General features: G+C 41.5%; 3 protein-coding genes across 6 annotated transcripts in view; all 3 read right to left on the bottom strand.

The window, feature by feature from the left end:
- Window positions 1-1702: 1702 nt before the first annotated feature.
- zgpat (zinc finger, CCCH-type with G patch domain) lies at window positions 1703-8312 on the bottom strand. The gene is made up of 7 exons (XM_023835305.2): window positions 7965-8312; window positions 5727-6410; window positions 5479-5612; window positions 4897-5052; window positions 4608-4733; window positions 3309-3708; window positions 1703-2461 (listed from the first exon to the last, which is right to left on the bottom strand). Exons 2-7 carry the CDS (start codon window positions 6377-6379, stop codon window positions 2323-2325), a joined length of 1608 nt encoding a protein of 535 aa, XP_023691073.1. The 5' UTR covers window positions 6380-6410; window positions 7965-8312; the 3' UTR covers window positions 1703-2322.
- A 4477-nt stretch (window positions 8313-12789) lies between these two features.
- Window positions 12790-15313, bottom strand: LOC111855852 (tumor necrosis factor receptor superfamily member 6B). The gene is made up of 5 exons (XM_023835327.2): window positions 15131-15313; window positions 14703-14813; window positions 14130-14517; window positions 13748-13933; window positions 12790-13653 (listed from the first exon to the last, which is right to left on the bottom strand). The coding sequence occupies exons 2-5, from the start codon at window positions 14709-14711 to the stop codon at window positions 13349-13351; spliced, it is 888 nt and encodes a 295-aa protein (XP_023691095.1). The 5' UTR covers window positions 14712-14813; window positions 15131-15313; the 3' UTR covers window positions 12790-13348.
- Window positions 15314-16093: 780 nt separating this feature from the next.
- The window catches only part of rtel1 (regulator of telomere elongation helicase 1), a 32209-nt gene continuing 31540 nt past the window's right edge, over window positions 16094-16762 (bottom strand). For all 4 annotated transcript variants that reach the window (XM_023835199.2, XM_023835196.2, XM_023835195.2 and 1 more), the window contains one exon: window positions 16094-16582. In XM_023835199.2, the coding sequence (XP_023690967.2) occupies window positions 16512-16582 (71 nt within the window). In that variant the 3' untranslated portion in view covers window positions 16094-16511. The remainder of the gene's footprint in view (window positions 16583-16762) is intronic.

Consider the following 16762-nt stretch of genomic DNA (forward strand, 5'->3'; position numbering starts at 1 on the left):
GCATGTACTACTACATTATTAATGTCCCCTCAAGTAAAGTGTGACCATAAAAGTACATTAACAGTACTTAAAAGAGACACAGTGAAACATTCACTCATCTGTAATTCTACTTAGAAGGGCTGTTCTGAGCTACCATGCAGCTGGGAAAAATACTATCTATAGGTGGCATGCAGCCTTAATCCAACACCGTAAAGGCTCTCTGTCCACTCACTGAAAAGAACTACCAGCAGATAGGGAGCTTAGCACAGATGCACAAGGAAGAAAATGCCCTCTGGCATTGTCTTTAATAAAAGAGCACCCAAATTTGTAATTAATGGAATGACAGGCTGGTCTGGTTGCTGAATTAATTTCTACGCTGCAGTGAAGTGAAGAAGGTTCAGGGAAAGTCCTTCCCCATTCTAAAAAAGAATTTGTCCCTGCCCTGTTTGCAAACTCTTATGCAGCCTCCTTTTTCCTCTGACCTCTATGTGACGTTAAGGGCATTTAAGGATAGCTTGAAATTCTTGCTATTTCTAATATCTGATGTGTAGATGAATCATAAATGCCAGCTGCTTTTTTTTCCATGCCACATCCTAGAAGCATTTTTCATCATTACCCTCTGGCCCAAACCGGAATTAAAATGATGAAAAATTTAAGCTTACTGCAAGCCAAACAAACTATTGATCCATTTCTCAACACCCAGAGCATCAGGACATCGACTGAGGTCACATCCAGTCCCTGAATTGTGGTATTGATCTATACAGCTCAAAGACATACAAACACATTTCTCAACAATACAGGAAAGAAAGTGTGCTCAGAAGCCAACCAACCTGACAGGAAAGACATCTGACTCATGGAAGGTAAAGACTTGTGAATCAGGCCTAAATCCCAGCATCTCTGACAAAGACAATTTCTTGACTGGCCTTGTCTATTGTGATTCAGAGAGCTGGGTGACTAAGAAACAGCTGTTTCAAAGGATGAGCACAGATCAATGTAGACCAGCTTGAAGAATGTGCTTACTAGGGACTACTGTTACAACCACTATGTTCAGTTGCATCATCATAGATTTCAGGAATATACCGATAAGGTGGGTGGCATGGTGACTTCTCACCTTCCAAGTTGAGGGTCCAAATTTCACCACTGCTCTGTGTATGAGAAGTTGTCAACTCTTCCTTGGGTACCGACTGAAGTCCAGTTGCAGTTAGGCTAACCGGTGTCCCAAATTTGCTTGTAGTGAATGGCTGTGTGCATCCTTTAACTAGCATCCCATCCAGGTTATACCCCAGCCCTGTGGCCTATTCTGCCTGAGAAAGGCTTTAGGTGACTGGCCAGCATAAACAGTTGAAAGATCAAATGTGTCTATAGCATTCAATATATATAACAACCAGGTGCTAATTGGCAGTTATCAGGACTCTAGTCTACTGTACCCAAGAACTCCAAGGTCCTCCATCCCATTAGCAAAAGCATTTCCATATTTAACCTCCAGACTGTTAGGTCATCCTGGACCATCTCTGCTTTTGCCATACTAGTGACAAGAAATAATAATAATCAAGCATGATCAGTGTAATTCTAAAACATTAGACCAAAACTGAGTGTGTCGAGGCACAAATAAAATTTGTGTTGCAAGATTTGTGTTTCCAAGCCAAGAGAAATCTACTGCTTTCAGCTGAAAAACATTCCTTCTAACAAATACACACTTACATTGAGGATCCACAAATTCATAAGCTTTCTTCAGAAAAGACGTTTACTCTGAAAACTTAAAAATACAACTGCGGAATGAGTGGGCTGGGCCACATTTCTCACCATGGGGCTAATAAGTGTCAGTATCTTGCTGAAAGCTGCTAATTACAATCCAACTTGAAGAAATCTGAAGTGGAGGAGAAGTGAAGGTCAGGGTGGCTTTCGGGTCCAAAACTTACATCATGACCATGACAAGGAAACAAAATTCAAGGCGAGAACAGGGACACAAAAACAAGTACTCCCTGACAAAATACCACAGTGAATAGAATGTTACAGTTACTACTGATATGGATTCTTACAGAATTTCTTTAATGTCTCAGTCTAAATGAAGAACCTTCACAAATAATATTTCATTAAAATGTGCTTTTGAAATAACATTTTGAAACAGCTTCATTCCTAAAAATCCGTATCTGATCCATATCCTTGTCGGTGATAAAAAAAATGAAAAAAAATTGGTAAAACAATCAAACGTATTCTTGAGCCAGTGTTCTTCATTGTACAAACAGACAGTAATTATCAGCTTTAAACATAAATAAGTATGAGACAGTGGCCTGGAAACGGTACTGCGTCCCACTGGTCATGAATCATTAGCGCAGTGACGAGTCAGAACTCTGTCATCTTCTTGTGTGTATCTGCCTTCTTCCGCTCCATCTGAATGCTCAGCTCCTGGGCCTTCAGCTGCGACAGCAACCTCCTCGCCCCAGACAGCTTCTCTTCCAGATGGCTAATCATCGCTTTATCTCTGGAAAAATAAGACGGGAACGTCTGACTTGGCACGCAAGGGCTGCGGAACAGAGGCGAACAAAGAGGAGAGGCACCTCCCACGGAACGATTCAAGTCGTAAAGCAACGAGAGATGGATCCCTGATCATGTATGATGCGGTACCAGTGGGCTCTCCTACATTATCAAAAAGAGAGGCAGGACTGTCAACCCCCAAAGCAAAAGCACGCTACTGTGAGGATACGGATTATATGCTGAAGGGCTCAAGAGGCTACGGCTTTCTGGTTTTTTTTTGTCTAGAAGCATATTTTCACAGTAGATGGAAAAAAAGTTTATCGCTAACCTGCTTCCTGTCACATACAGTGAAGACTGCCATGAATAGCACTGGCGGCTCAAAGCGCGAGCAGAGAGGGGCTATTGTGATGGTCTCAGGGAGAGCAGGCATTCCCAAAATGAGCCCAGGCATGACCGGAACACTGTGCAGGAGTACCCACTGTTTCTACACGGAAAGCCTTCCCCGGCGACGTGGCAGGCGTGTGTGTGTGTGTGTGTGTACACTGCTCAACTCCAAGAATCACCCTAACTAAACCTAATGCCAAGGAGCTGAGTGCTTAGCCAGTTCCCAGATGTTCAATTTTACTGCAGCCTAAAGGAAGCCATTCCATTTTATTAACAGACGACAGTAATTCACAGGTGTTTAATTTATGGAAAAAGACAGCGCCAGTGCAACTAATCATGGCAACATACTGCAGCTGAGACATTACGCAGTATTGTCAAACAGGAGCTTTTTAGAGCACTTTCAGCTGCTTAGAGTGAGAGGAGGGTTAGATAATGCTTTTGGTTTTGAGGTCAGCTAAGGACACGAGTACCTGCCCGCCTTCCTGCCCAGGGCTTCGGTGAGTCTGTCGATCTCCCTTTCGGTCTGGGCCACCCTCTCAGCGGTCTGGAAGAGCCGCACATTGATGGAGCGCTTGGTGCCCTTGCCGCCTCTGTAGACCTCCTTGCTGTTCCTCTGGGGGGCAGGAGCATCCACAGCCTTCTGCTCCTGGTCACCCAGCTTGCTGTTCAGGAAATCGAACACGTCCCTGCGGCCCTGGGAGGCGCCCGTTCCTTTCGCTTTCTTCTTACGGCGCTTCGCCGAGGCCTCCGTTCCACCCTTCCCAAGTGCCTTCTTCTGGACGGTCTCCACGCAGTGGTCCAGGGACCTCCCTTTAGGCAGGACTACAGCCAGCACTGGCTCCACTCGGCCCTCTCCGTTCCTACCCAGGCCTAAGTCAAGTCCAGTACAGGCATGCTTCGTCAACTCAGCCAAGCACAATACACAGCAAACCGAAATAATGTCCCTCCTGAACCCACAGTGCGACATTCATGACAGGACATACTTTACAAACCAAAAGACAGATTTCTTGAATAACTTACAAAAAACGTCCTGTACGACAGGGGTGGGGAACCTGATCCATGGAGGGCCGATGTGGGTGCAGGTTTTTGGGATAGCCTCTCCATCAGCCCATAATAAAACAGTGGTTCTCTACTCCAATCCTGGAGACTCACTGTTATTGGCTGATGGAGAGGTCATCCCAAAAACCCGCACCGGCTCTCCATGGATCAGGTTCGCCACCCCTGCTGTACAATAATCAATAACGTAACAGGAGGGGAGACAGAGGGACGATTACTACCTGTATCATCTTACAAACATGATAAACACTCCACATTAGACAACCATAAAGACAGTACTAGGAAGTACAGTCCATGCTTAAAGAGGAAGTGCGGTAGAGTAGTGCACTAACAGCACTAAGCCCCCGGACAGCACGAGATCAGGTGATAAACATTCATTTACTTTACTTGTACCACATCACCACTCCTATATAGAACTGAGGTGTGTTTACTATCTACTTCAAAAGAAAACCCAAACCATATTGTATCAAGCCCACGATCTTTTTGTTTTGTTGTTCGTTTTTTTGTCACTGCTCACTAGATGGGGGTATTTTGTTTACACACCTCCTCTCCTCCTCCTATCATTTCCAGAACAAGTCATGCATCTACCTTACAAGTAACAATAATGTTTTAATCTCTTTCATCTCATTTTCCTTATCTAGAAGTTCTCCATTTCGATTTTAGTCGACTTTGTGGGCAAAAATAGTTCACTTTGGCATCTGGGAAACGCTTACCTTTACCAAATTCATAACCCATCTTGGACATCAGTTTGGAACCAATTCCCCGCGTATGAGCTTCCCAGCCACCAAAATCAGAAGTACTTCCGGGTGCCCATGTCTCCGTTTCATTAGAATCTACAACTGATGGACAATACATTGAGGAGTAAGCTTAGACATTCAAAACCATTTCTGAGTGCTTTAAGTTTCCCCGAAACATACCCCAATTACACATTCAGTATACCGTTTATTTCTGAAGTCTGTCCGACGACATTTCATTGTACAGCAAAGCGACAATGAATGCTACCTTTAGCAAAGGCAGAGTATTCTGGGTCATCGTCGTCAGATTCCGAAGATGGAGAATCATCTTCCCTCATCGGAGGAATAATCCCATCAGCCTCTATGACCAAATCTTTCTGAAGAAGCGAGTCAAACTTCACTGTATAATAACCACCATCGATTTCTGCATAAAAAGTGGGTAATTTAATTAAATAAATGTAAATAAATGTTGTTAGTTTTGCTGACTTACATTATATATAAAAATAACATTACATTTGCAGAAAAAATTCCACAAAAAGACAGAAATTACATGAACAAGACTGAATGCTATCTTTAAATTAGAACACTGTTTACGGAGTGGGGCCTAAAAGCAACTTTTCTTAAGTAGAAACTCATTTTTCTTGTAAGCAATCTCACTTAGTGCCAGATATTCACAAATCTATTTTTGGATTGCAATAGGCCCTTTTGGCCAATCCAGAATTTTAGGGGGAAAAAAAAAAAACTTTCTGGGAGTCACTAAATGGGTTTTTGTCAAGATAAGATATAAGGCAATACTTCAAAATACCAGTAGTATAGATCAAATTGTACAAACAGGGAGGGAATGACAGACCAGTTATCTTCGCTGGATACCATATGCCATCTTCGTGCCTGGCCAAACAGGAGGAACCTTCCTGTAGATTACTCAGGTCTGTATCCTGGAAGTCTCTCAGCTCAGAAACAGATACCACCTCACCATGTGAAAACCTAACAACAGGAAAATCAGCTGCAACGGCACCACTGACGGAAAGAGCATGCCTTCGAGGAACAGAGGGAAGAGAAACGCTTAAACAGAGGAATTCTTGACCGTAAACGGACTACCTGCAGTCCTCCATGAAGCGACACCTGTTTTCAAGGAAGAAGGGGCAGGGCTTCATGGATTTGTTGGTTGGGTAGACATACAGCACTCTGACGTGGGGCTCAGACCCCTCGGAGTACTCTGGTCCCACCACCATTGCATTGTGATATTCCAGTGTTCCCCAGGAGGTGCGATATGGCGCTCTGACTTTCAACCCACTCAGAGATTCCCCATCATCCCCGTCGTCATCAGCATTAGCATCAATGTCTTCATCACCATCCTCATCATCAACCTCACTAGTGTGACCAGGGCTAGAAGAGGAAGCTATCTGGGAATTGAATGGTTCTTCCATGCTGCCAGACATGCACTCCACAGAGGTCCCACCAACCTCTGAGTAAAAAGCAGCAAATTCTTCATCCATGTTGCCAACCTCAGTTCTCTCTACTCGGGATGCACTCTGAGGTGCAGTTGCTTCTTCTAGGCTAGCGAGCAGCCGGCTTTTCTTTACAGACACCAAGCTGGACTCGGTGAGTTGAATCAGTTGCTGTAAGTCATCCTTCAGTTTCAAAAGATCTGACTCTTGGGAAGAATCTAGTCCGGCACCTAAGGCAGACTCCACCTGCTTCAGCTGGGCATGGTAGGTTTCTATGGCTGCTTCCAAACTGCTTTCATCCATGATGAAGAGTAATAGGTCAGCAAATAGGTGTCTAGAAGCAGATGTACCACAGTAAAGTTAGAACATTCCAGCACTCAACGTTAAACCAGTAAACATCAGCACATTTATGATATTTAAGCATCTGCATGCCTATGTTACGGCATAATGGATCAGAATCTGCTTGTACTTCTCAGCAGTGAGGCGGCTATTCATTCAACCAAAGGTGCCCAATACGTCGAGGGCGATCTAGTGGTCGATCGCAAAGCTAGTGTGGGTAGATCGCATGGCATAAAAAAAAGAGGGTGGATGATGCCTTCAACCGTGCCAGCTGCTGCAAAACTCCAGCAAGCGAACGAGTCGCTTACTCAGCCACCAATTAATTTCTACTAGACTTAAGAAAGGGAATAAAAATGAATGGGGGAGCTGGACCAAGTAAGAAGCCAAAAACCTACCACTTCCATACGGAATGGGAGGAGGACTTTTTTTCCACCATGTCATACTCAAAGTGCATTTGCCTCATCTGTCAGTCTACCATTGGTATTCCGAAGAAGGGAAATGTGGAGCGGCATTTTCGGACTGTTCATAGAAACTACGACATTAACTTCCCTCCGAAAAGCGAGCTGAGAAAGGTGAAGGAACTAAAATCCCAGTTCAATTCAAAAATGCTTTATTTATCCCAAAGGGAAATTAATAATAATAATATAGAATATTCTATATATTTATAAATAAATATATGTTTTGCATTTTTATAGTAGGTAGATCATTTTGACTTGGACATTTATAAGTAGCTCACAAGCTGAAAAAGTGTGGGTACCCCTGTTCTAAACTGTGCCTGTTTGTTTATGCTTCTGCAAAAGAGCTTGGATGGCATCTGGAAACACTTTACTGTATGAAATTTCTGCTTGGGAGAGATCACCTTACGTCTTGTTATACTCATTCTTGTCACGGTGTTGGGTAAAACCTTCCACAACCTCACTTTTTTAGCATGGTTGATCCTTGCCTGGTTTTATTCCATCAGCAATTATCCAGAAAGGGTCATTGTGTGCACAGATTTTCGCTGCAATGCTCTAATTAGATGATTCATTTCAGGACTTACTGGCTGAAGAATTCTCACACCTGGATTTGAACAGTTGACCTAAAGGTTATTCCAAAAACCTACATACACAATCGCCCTTTGAAGATGCAACTGCATACCCCTCATCTACACAGTTGGTTATGTAAATCAGTGTGCTTTAACTGACAATCATGTGACTTATATTACAAACATAATAAACACTTTACATTAGACAATTTATATCATTTATGTGTCATTGATCAGTTTCTTTTTAGCAAAATAAATATTTATAAATCTAAAAAACGCTTTCCTGTTCACGCGGCAATAAAAATACGTAAAATAACTATTTAAGACAAATATCAAGACTTTATATATACTTTATATAATCACTGTAAAACAAATAGCTCTGGAAAAACAAAAGCACAAACGTAGGTGACAGAGTCAAAAGCAAGCTGGATACATACAGTACGTGTAATATGCATGTTGCAAAGTACTTTTAAACAGAGCAGTTTCATAAACAATATCAAAGTAAGGTATTGATGCATAACATACCTTCGCCAAATTAAAGTGGTAAGCTACCTAGCTTTATTTTTGTGAGCTGCTAAATCCGTCGTTACATTTAACGTCACTTAAGCACAACTTTCTGAGATCAAATAAGCTACCTAGCTAAAACTAGGACTGCATTTCAACTACTTAACTCCATAGTATATAACGTAAATGGACTATTAATTTTGCCCTTATTTGATATAACATAACCCTAACCAAACGGTATATGCGTTAATAGCAACAAATGCCATTTAAAAAGATACAGAACTACGTAAAATGTTCGCTATAGCAATTATCTACCCGGCACAAACCACCATTTTGACCTGGATATAACCTGTCACCTTTCACCGAAGCGCCGAAAGGCTTGTCGGGAAGTGTAGTTCAGCCAAAGTAAGGTAAGCAGGAGATTTCAGTTTGGGTGATTGCTTTAAAGATAATGTTGCTTCTTCCAAGTAGCCTCTGACAAATGACGTAAAAAATCTGTATGTGCTGATATATTTATACTTTATGTGGTAAACTATTATCTTTACAGTTTAACAAGCAGCCACAGACTAAATCCTGTAAACTGAGTAGAATCCAACGTGATATTCATTTTAGCGTCGTCCCCCCGCCCGCTGCACGGCCCTGCTGTTTCTTGTCATTCGGATATTATTTATAATTTACTGCGCACCACAGTCCACACTGCTGGAGGGTTTTGGATGTTGAAAAAATGAACTTGTTATTGACGAACAAGTGCCTGTAATTTTTGCTTTGAGTCCTTTTTATTAGAAAATGCTAATGTTCATATATACAGTTGCAAAACTGCAATGGCAGTCCTTTTCACGGACAAGATACTCAGGATAGCACCTTTCGTGAAAAAGATGTGCTGCTTCCTGCTACTCACTAGATGGGGGTATTTTCGCAGTTACATGTACAGGCACAGCCTACAAGTCATCACTTAACATAAGACTGGAGACAGAATCAGAATCTGAATTATTGGCCAATTCATATAATATAGTCACCGTGCACGTGTGGTGGATAAAGGTATAAAAAGTGCAGGAAGACAATAAAAACAATGAGGTATTGCTTGCTAATGGGCGGAGAGTGGGGGTGGGGGGGGGGTCGGGTACAGTGTGACTGAACAGGCAGCTGTCTCAGCTGTTCATAAGAGTGATGGCTTGAAGGAAGAAAATGTTCTTGTACCTGCTTGTTTTGGCACGCAGTGATCTGTATCTATAACGTCTGCCAGAGCCTAGGTGTGAGGGCTCCCTGATCTATAGCGTCTGCCAGAGGGAAGCCCAGGTGTGAGGGCTCCCTGGTCTATAGTGTCTGCCAGGTGGGAGGCCTGGTGTGAGGGCTCCCTGGTCTATAGCGTCTGCCAGGGGGGAGCCCAGGTGTGAGGGCTCCCTGGTCTATAGCGTCTGCCAGAGGGGAGCCCAGGTGTGAGGGCTCCCTGATTTATAGCGTCTGCCAGAGGGGAGCCCAGGTGTGAGGGCTCCCTGATTTATAGCGTTTTCCAGAGGGAAGCCCAGGTGTGAGGGCTCCCTGGTCTATAGCGTCTGCCAGGGGGGAGCCCAGGTGTGAGGGCTCCCTGGTCTATAGCGTCTGCCAGAGGGGAGCCCAGGTGTGAGGGCTCCCTGATTTATAGCGTCTGCCAGAGGGGAGCCCAGGTGTGAGGGCTCCCTGATTTATAGCGTTTTCCAGAGGGAAGCCCAGGTGTGAGGGCTCCCTGGTCTATAGTGTCTGCCAGAGGGAAGCCCAGGTGTGAGGGCTCCCTGGTCTATAGCGTCTGCCAGGGGGGAGCCCAGGTGTGAGGGCTCCCTGGTCTATAGCGTCTGCCAGGGGGAAGCCCAGGTGTGAGGGCTCCCTGATCTATAGCGTCTCCCAGAGGGGAGCCCAGGTGTGAGGGCTCCCTGATCTATAGCGTCTCCCAGAGGGGAGCCCAGGTGTGAGGGCTCCCTGGTCTATAGCGTCTGCCAGAGGGGAGCCCAGGTGTGAGGGCTCCCTGGTCTATAGCGTCTGCCAGAGGGGAGCCCAGGTGTGAGGGCTCGTTGATTTATAGTGTTTTCCAGAGGGGAGCCCAGGTGTGACGATTCGGTGTAGCCTGTTCTTGACTTTTTTGGTATTTGATCTGAACCAGATTGTGATGGGCAAACTTGAAGATTGCTATGTGAAAATGTATCAGAATGTACAACAATTTTGTTGTTGTTTTACTATTCATAATAATTGGGTACAAGCAATGAAGGAGATGAATGAATGACATAGAATGGATATTTTTAACTGTTCAACTGTAAAGTCATAAGTCACTTAAGTAATTTATGTTCCTAGCTGACCAATTAACCAATTAACTATTTGCTGTTAGTGCACGTCATAATCCCTCCTAGCTTTCTGTCACTGGAAACTGAAAATTCCTTTCTGTGATCAGTGTGAAACTATATCCATAGCCTGAGTTATAACTTCTGTGTCACAATAAGCCATAAACATGTCAGGTTTATATCTTTTTAGATTTACATTTTACCTGCATCATAATGAAATGAATTAAACTTCCATCGTAGATGTGAAACATTGCACAAGACACAGAAACTGATTAAACTGTGAGAAATGACTGTTGAGTAAGTTACGCACTATGGCATGTGGGGGAAGTGTCACCTCTAATATGCTGGTACCTTCAGAATGCATTCCATGTCTTTTAGAAGTATGAAAAAGGTGGGCGTGAGGCATAACTCGCAAGACGAAAATAATTTGCTGAATAATGTTCTATTAGGTATTGAAAAGGTTATCACGTCCACATCAGTATTTAAATATGTGATACTAATCTAGTCTAGCTTTAGCCGCCCAACTGATTCTCTTCTTCTTGGTGATTGTGACGTCATATTAATTATCCTAACATTTCACCTATGTTATAGCTCTCACCCTTTGTGGTCAGGGTGAATTCCTTTCTCGCATGTGATATTTGACTTGAAAACTTGTTAACCTAAAAAAGACCTGACTACAAGTCATTGGTATCTATTGCTCAGGTGATAGTCATAAACCCATGACTGGAATGACCAGGATGGATAATCTTGGATCTACTGTGGTTTCCTTAGTATGAATGTGAGAAGGGTGGAAAAGATGAGCGTTGTGTGTGATGGCAGGATATTTGTTTACTTACGGAATATTCCATCACCTTTACAATCTACCATGAAATTCCCTGTTGCTTAATATTTAGTGCAATAGTCTATGGATGCTTGGCCAGAAGCAAAATCAAAATAATGAGGTATTATAGTTATCAAAGGTCAACAGTGGGATGGAGATAAATGGAAGACTTACATGATTTACTTTTCTTGTGATCTCTACATATTGAAAGTTATCTCGAGATCATGAGAAAATTAACTTGTGATCATGACTTAACAGAAGTTATGCATCTGAGTCAACTGTGTATGTGAGTCGTGCATGCTCTATATCACAGGTGCCAAACTCCAGTCCTGGGGGGCCGGAGCCCTGTGTAGCTTAGTTCTTTCCCTGTTCCACCAGAAATGATTCAGCTCAAGAGCTGTGTTACCTTTGTCTGTAGTGACACTGGCAAAGCCCCTCACAAGAACTGGATGAATATTACTTTTTTTGTATTTGGCTTGCTTTTAGTTTTTAGTTGCTTTTGAATTTGGCTTTTAATGCTTGCGCAAGCGAAAATCACATCAACAGTTCACTCAGATCCTGTAGCGAGAGTCTCAAGATCATACAAAAATTGACTCCTTATCTTGAGGGCACAAGAAAAATAAGTTGTGATCTTGAGATAATAGGAAGAAAAAATAATTATGATGCATCTCCTCTCTGGATTTCCATATATAAACTTTTTACTGAAAAGAATATATTTCGATGTAACCCATTTGTAGTCACCTATGTTTTGATTAGTAACTAATTGAATACATTTTTCCTCTTACATTGCAAATGGCTAAGAGCAGCAGTGCTAAGAGACTTTAATAATCAACAGTTCCTTTGTGGAAAAGTATCCACTAAATACAGGTAAATATAGAATTACTGCTTCAGCTGATCATTTCAACAGCAACATCATCAGAGCAAGGATTACCTAAATGCAGAATATTCAATACATATAATAAAACAAAACAATAAACATACGAAAGACCAAAACATACAACTTTAAGACTGCATAGCCCCAACCTGGGAGATTCTTAGCTTTTAAGGACTGCTGTGCAGTATGCATTGATGTTGTTATGAAACTGCAAATCCCAGTTGTTGTTTGATTTTTGCACATTGATGAAATGTTCCTAGAGTATAACATAATTATAAAGCAAATGTCAGTTATTATTAAAAAATACAAATCAGGCCAATATTTACTCAACTTTCACTCTGGGAAGAAAACATGGAAACACAGAGGGAACAGGCAAACTTCACTGCAGAGGTTGAAGATGGTTCCAAACCCCCCAGAAAAGAGTCACTGTTGCGGTTTGGTGCAGGTATACAGTTGTTACAGTGCTAGCAATTAAGCCTCCTATCTGTAGCACCATTCTAAGCTGATAAGGATGAACAAAATGGCAGAATGGGTATTAGTGTGTAATTCGCATGAACACCTTGGGGCTCTGTATTCAGATTTGGGGCTTATTTACCATTATTAGCCAGTGAGGTTATGGAATCTAGTGATAACCCCAATGGACTTTTCTCTTTTAGGCACTTTTCCCCCATTTCCTCTCATTATTGTGGTTGCTTGTATCTGAATGTGTACCTATATGTTTTTATATGGTACAGTTCCATTAACATGTGGTGTTTATAAATCAGATGGAAATAAGGCTTATTAGACAAGATTTTCATGCTGTTCATTTTATATTATCTGAAAAAAATCAACAGTATTCAAATACAGAGGTGAATTTTTATCAAACTTTGTCTTCATGTGACAATGTATCAGAAGGTATGTTCAATATTTTTGTACAAATATATAAAAATATTTTGATAAAAATATAACAAGATGAATAAATTAAGCTCGGAAGAAATGTCTCACAAGAAAATATTACATCTGGTTAAATGACAGTGACACTACTGATAGATTCTAATTCAAAAGCAAATTTCCACAACTCACTCAGTCTATGGGATACCTGTTTGAGAACTTCTGTGGACTTAACCATAACATATTAGAAATCCTGACTTCAGGTCATTGATGGTCTCATCTCATAAACAAGTAAAACTAAGGGACTTTTGGAAATTTGCTCTTCAATTAAAATTAATGTGCAGTTATGCTGACAATTTCACACAATGTAAACATGTCCATTCTGCTAACTCCACACACACAATTGTAGAACCATATTCAAATACACAACCACAGAGGTATGGAATGACTATCACCCCATAACTGGGGTGATAATATTATTAAATGTTTGAAATTAATTTGTTCTGGAGAAGCACTGACTGGAAACAGAAGTCTAGTCAATGTAAAGTCTATGCATCCATTCACGCCATTCCCTGTTAGTCTCATCTGAAAACCATCTCCTAACTTTGTGTTCCAAAGTGTGAAGGTTTGCTTTTTTCAGAAGTTCCCGCACGATATTTACAAATATATGGTCATGGTATTTTTTCTGAATTAAGACGAGTAGCTCTGTCAAAGACATGTTGCTTGTGCTTTCATCCAAGATTTTCCTAGCATCCTTCTTCAATTTAAGGAGCTTCTTTGCAGAGAGACTCTGCAGGCTCAGGTAGTCAATGACAGCTTTGTCGCAAACTGCCCTGTCTGGAGAAGAACAGATTAGCTGTCAGAACTCTATTTGCAACACAGCATTTTTACTTATATGTTAGGAGTCTTGTTTTGTAGTTAGGAGTCTCACCTTGGACAGTGCCATTCATGGAAATATTACAGGTAGTACAGAAAGTGTCATGCTTGGAGTTTCCTGGAATAGCTGTCTCCCCTGATTTGCACTTAGAGTGCATCTGACAGCTCTCTGTGCTGGAGGGCTTTGAGGAGAAGGTGCCCTCTGAGCATGGTGCACACTTCACGTCCATTTGCACAGTGCCTTCCCCAAAGGAATGGAAATGTTAGCAAACAACAATATTTGTTTTTCGATATTACATTGTGTCTTATAACGGAGTAGAAATTAAAACATTTTTTTTTTATCCAAAATGACACAAACTGTCCCGATTTCACCTTTTCAAACAAACAAGCAAATGAAACACTGGAAGCGAAATCTGTAGAATCTTTTTATGACTTACCATTTGCTATTACACCTTCTCCAGCAGGACAAACACGGTGCCTCTCACAAAATCCACTATTCGAGTGAAATCCATCTTTGCATTCACACACTCTGTTTTGATTTGGGCTACATTTAACTTTCTCGTACTGCTCCGCCGTACAGAAGACGCTGCAGTAGAGACAGCGCTCCACGTAGTTCCAGTACTCCGTGTAGTGCATATCGGGACACGCCGCGCACTGAGTTCTCGTAGAGCGGCCGCAGTGCTTCACTACGTACATCCCAGGGGGACACCGCTCGCACGTAACGGGCTCTCCCGTCACGTCATCCTTCCACTTGTAAAAGTGTGCAGCCTGGGTACTAACGCCGCTTGTCAGAAACGACGACAGAAGATAGAACACCACTATTAACTGGGAAAAAGAAAAACAAAAATGTTATGTTAATGAGTGAAGCGCGCAGTTTAACTGGATAAACAGTTTCCTTGTAAAAATTACAGATTACTCGGCGAATAAACAAAAAATACAATCGTAAATGAATAAATAAGTCAAGAAGACCGTAAATTTACTAGTTTTAAATTACATAAAATTCCACTTACCGTGACCATTATGTTACTATTGCTGCTTAGCGCTTGTATACGGTTCTGTGCACTAACTGCATGCGCTTTATATCCATCTGCTATGAGTCACACGTACCGAACCTCCACCCCCTATTTGAGGCGTATTAGAGGTTTTAAATCAATACAACCGTATCGTACATACTTGGACATGCTTTCGAATAGATTTTTCGTTACACATCTAGGGCAGACTACGGCAGGCCGTTTTAACATTTAATCAAGTCACACTCATATCTGTAATTACATTTCAGATATACATAATACAGTTTACCCTAGTCAAAATTGTATTCTCACTTTTGATAATGGGAATTAAAATCTAAAATGACATTCTTACTATTAGAAATATTGTATTTGAAGATATCTAAAACTTTATTTTTTTCTAGTCAAAATTCTATTTAAGATAGGGTCACCATATGTCCGGTTTTCCCCGAACAAAGTCTTCTTTTTGGGTCCCTGTCCGGCCGTGTGGGCGGTTATTAAAAAGTCAGCGGGTCCGGGTTTTGCGCTGCAAGTTTCACTGGAGTATCAATGAAAAGAAAAGGGACCAAGTTTCAATATGCGGCAGCCGTTCAGTATCATGGGAAAGCGTTTGACAGGCTCGTACACACGTTTACTTCAAAACTGTAACGCTGGTTACCAGTGATGTCAGCTTCCGGAAACCACTGGCACTGTGACGCTTTCTTTTAGTTTGAAAAGTGGATCGCGTCGTTTGCTTTAGGTTGAACTTTAGCTTAGTGTTTTGTAACTTTTTTTTGAAAAGGATTTGTATACATGAATATCGTGTCGGTCGTGTGTAGATTGTAAAACGAAAGTTAAGTGTAAGGTTACCATACGTCCGGGTTTCCCCGCACACGAATTTTCGTTTTACTACGTGGTTAGAAAAAACTCATTAATATTCATAGTGGACGTCCTCTGTTTTATCTCGCCAAATACAGCAACCCTAGTCAAGAAGAGCATTTCAGATATCCACAACGTTATTCTGCTTAGGACAAATGTGATTTTTGCAAATCATGTCTGCTGAGCTTTCTACTTCAAATATCTACATTTACATGTCAGATATCCAAAATGAACAATTTCGATATCTGAAATGGAATTATTACTAGGACAAATTCCTATTTTTCCTAATTCAGATATCTACAATCCAATTGTTACTAGTTAATTTTAATTTCAGATATCCAAAATATCTGCGGTCCATGGTGTACCGCAGCCTTGTGCCCTAGACTCCAGGTTCCTTTACAATCCTGACCAGGTTAAGTGGTTAGAGGACTGATGGACTGCATTAATTAGCTTACATCCTGCAGTACACTACTATGAATGTATTTAGCTCTTTGCATATCTTCTGTTAGGTCTCCAAATAATACACAAAACATGAATATTATAACAGGCATTCTTTATTTTTACATTTTCAAAGCTTGATTAAAAAAATAAAAAATAAAACCTGGCATGTTCATACTCTCCTTTATGAATCCTTTACATTGTCTGAATAGCAGCATGTAAAATAAATTACTCTGTGAGAAAATCCATGTCGAATCACCAACAAAATGAAGAACCAAAAAATGTAAAAAGGCACTTGGCTTCTGAATGCACAATGACCTTCTCTGGAGTCCCAGACGTATAATACGGACTCTGTATAATTATGGTTTGATGGGTCTTGCCACAGCAGTCTATTTTGAAAAAAGATGATTTCAGAACCAGTACATTATCGACACCATGTGTGAAGAGGAAGCCAGTGTCATCCAACTGGAAGGTACTGCATCTGAAGTAGTGATTGTGCAAAAATGGTCTGGTAGCCTACTTTCTCTGACTGCATGAGAAGAAGGAGGATATCTTGCTCTGTGCTCTCACTTGAGTTGGATTAGCAGCTGTGAACACGGAATAAACGTTTTGTTAGAGGCACAATAGCCAAAAATGCACAAACAAAAAATGTAACTGAAATCATCCTGTTCCTCTTGAACCCAGAGCACACTGAATCACTTTAAAGTAACTTCATACTAGTATGGAACATTTGCAGTTTGACGCTGGGGTCAAAGGATAAACAAGGT

Source organism: Paramormyrops kingsleyae, chromosome 6, assembly GCF_048594095.1.
Source record: "Paramormyrops kingsleyae isolate MSU_618 chromosome 6, PKINGS_0.4, whole genome shotgun sequence".
Lineage (NCBI taxonomy): Eukaryota > Metazoa > Chordata > Actinopteri > Osteoglossiformes > Mormyridae > Paramormyrops > Paramormyrops kingsleyae.

Coding starts and splice junctions, on each gene's coding strand:
- zgpat (XM_023835305.2), bottom strand. CDS start 6,379: ATGGATGAAAGCAGTTTGGAAGCAGCCATAGAAACCTACCATGCCCAG. Junction 5,053..5,478: donor GTATCCAGCGAAGATAACTG/GTCTGTCATTCC, acceptor CTTTTTATGCAG/AAATCGATGGTGGTTATTAT. Junction 3,709..4,607: donor GGGTTATGAATTTGGTAAAG/GTAAGCGTTTCC, acceptor GACTTGACTTAG/GCCTGGGTAGGAACGGAGAG.
- LOC111855852 (XM_023835327.2), bottom strand. Junction 13,934..14,129: donor AGAAGGTGTAATAGCAAATG/GTAAGTCATAAA, acceptor CCTTTGGGGAAG/GCACTGTGCAAATGGACGTG. Junction 13,654..13,747: donor CATGAATGGCACTGTCCAAG/GTGAGACTCCTA, acceptor GTTCTTCTCCAG/ACAGGGCAGTTTGCGACAAA.